Source organism: Pundamilia nyererei, unplaced genomic scaffold, assembly GCF_000239375.1.
Source record: "Pundamilia nyererei isolate P.nyererei 1_Seehausen unplaced genomic scaffold, PunNye1.0 scaffold00394, whole genome shotgun sequence".
NCBI lineage: Eukaryota > Metazoa > Chordata > Actinopteri > Cichliformes > Cichlidae > Pundamilia > Pundamilia nyererei.
Genome location: NW_005187795.1, coordinates 104822 through 106250, shown reverse-complemented (window position 1 = coordinate 106250; position 1429 = coordinate 104822). Strand labels below are relative to the sequence as shown.

Here is a 1429-nt window from a genome sequence, read left to right as displayed (position 1 = left end):
CCTGTGTCTCTGAGTGGGAGACCAGAGATCACATTAACATGTGTGTCTCTGTATTAACAAACATGCCATATTGGCCCAGTTTATTTTTCTTATCATTGTTGTGAGGAGACCATAAATAGCATTTGTATTTTCTGTTGTACAGTTCATTTGCTGGATAAAAAGTCTTTTTTTGTTTCCAAATAGCTGATAACTATTCGCTGACAGCTGCCAACATCTGCAAACAAACATAATTCTATAAAGTGGTTCTATATAGTGTGTGACTGTTCAAAGAGCGTTATTAAATTTATTGTTATGGAATCATATGGCACACTGACTTGGCGACCCCTGGTTTAACTAAACCAACCACACTGATACAGGGTAAAGTAGTCCAGGCTTAACTAATCCAGACATAGCTATGAATGAACCTGCTTATCAGAGATTAACTAAACCAGGATTAACTAATTGTGCATTTCTAACTGATTTGTAGTTGCTATGGCATCATCAAAAAACATTTTTCTGTTTTGTCTTCACCTGTCTCAAGGCTGAGGGGTGGAGCTGGTGGTGGAGCACTAGCACCTGAAAAGGGTGGAGGAGGGGGAGGAGGAGGGGGGGGTGGGGCTAATATATCTCCCGATGAACCAGGAAGAGGAGGTGGGGGAGGCAAGGCCAAGGCGCCATCTGGAACTGGCATCTCAATGAGAGCAGGAGGAGGAGGTGGGGCATCGTCCAGCAGCGTGGTGATGATGTCAGCCTCAGGCGGTGCCTGCCAGGTGGTGGGAATGGTGGGTGGAGCTACAGGTTTCCCAAAGCTGGAGCTGAAAAACAAACTTTTCAACATTAAAGCTGATAAATGAAGTTCAAATTGGAGTTGCTGTTTGATACTGTGTTTGTCCCATCAGTGGGTTTGACTTCCTTTAACCTCGAGCAGCAGCAGTCAGGTTTCAGCCCTGAGCTCGAACTGAAGGCTCTGTGATGCGGCAGTCAGAGCTCAGGGCTAAACTGAGGTCTTGACCCTAAAACCAGACCTAAAGCTGCGGAGGATTGAAGGTGTCTGGTTATTACCCGCCAGCAGGGGGCACCACAGGGCACTGGACTGCCTCTGGAGCTTTGTTGGGCCTGAAACACACAGACACACGAAAGCTCAGCTTCCTGTTGAGCATGCTGATGTGAAAGCAGAAGGAGCTCTGAATAGAAACACAGTAGAACTAAAGTAAACCTGATGGAGGCGCCGTGTTTGCGGATCGTTCCGGTTTTGTCCGACTGTTTCCCAGAGACCTGCAGGGAGGGGGGGGGACACACAGAGACCAATGTGAGCATCAATGGAGCCTCTCAGGCTGCTGCAGCACTAATTAGTCTCTGAACATTTTCCCACGCTCAACAAAGATGCCGGGCTCCCAGAGTGCGTGTGTGTGTGTGTGTGTGTGTGTGTGTGTGTGTGTGTGTGTGTGTG

The 1429-nt window shown here is 47.7% G+C and overlaps 1 protein-coding gene across 2 annotated transcripts in view; it reads right to left on the bottom strand.

The window, feature by feature from the left end:
- Positions 1–1429, bottom strand: part of abi3a (ABI family, member 3a) — a 14297-nt gene that overhangs the window by 5472 nt on the left and 7396 nt on the right. For both annotated transcript variants that reach the window (XM_005753002.2, XM_005753003.2), the window contains exons 5-7: positions 1196–1254; positions 1042–1095; positions 511–794 (exon numbers count right to left, since the gene is read on the bottom strand). In XM_005753002.2, coding sequence (XP_005753059.1) covers positions 511–794; positions 1042–1095; positions 1196–1254 — 397 coding nt within the window. The remainder of the gene's footprint in view (positions 1–510; positions 795–1041; positions 1096–1195; positions 1255–1429) is intronic.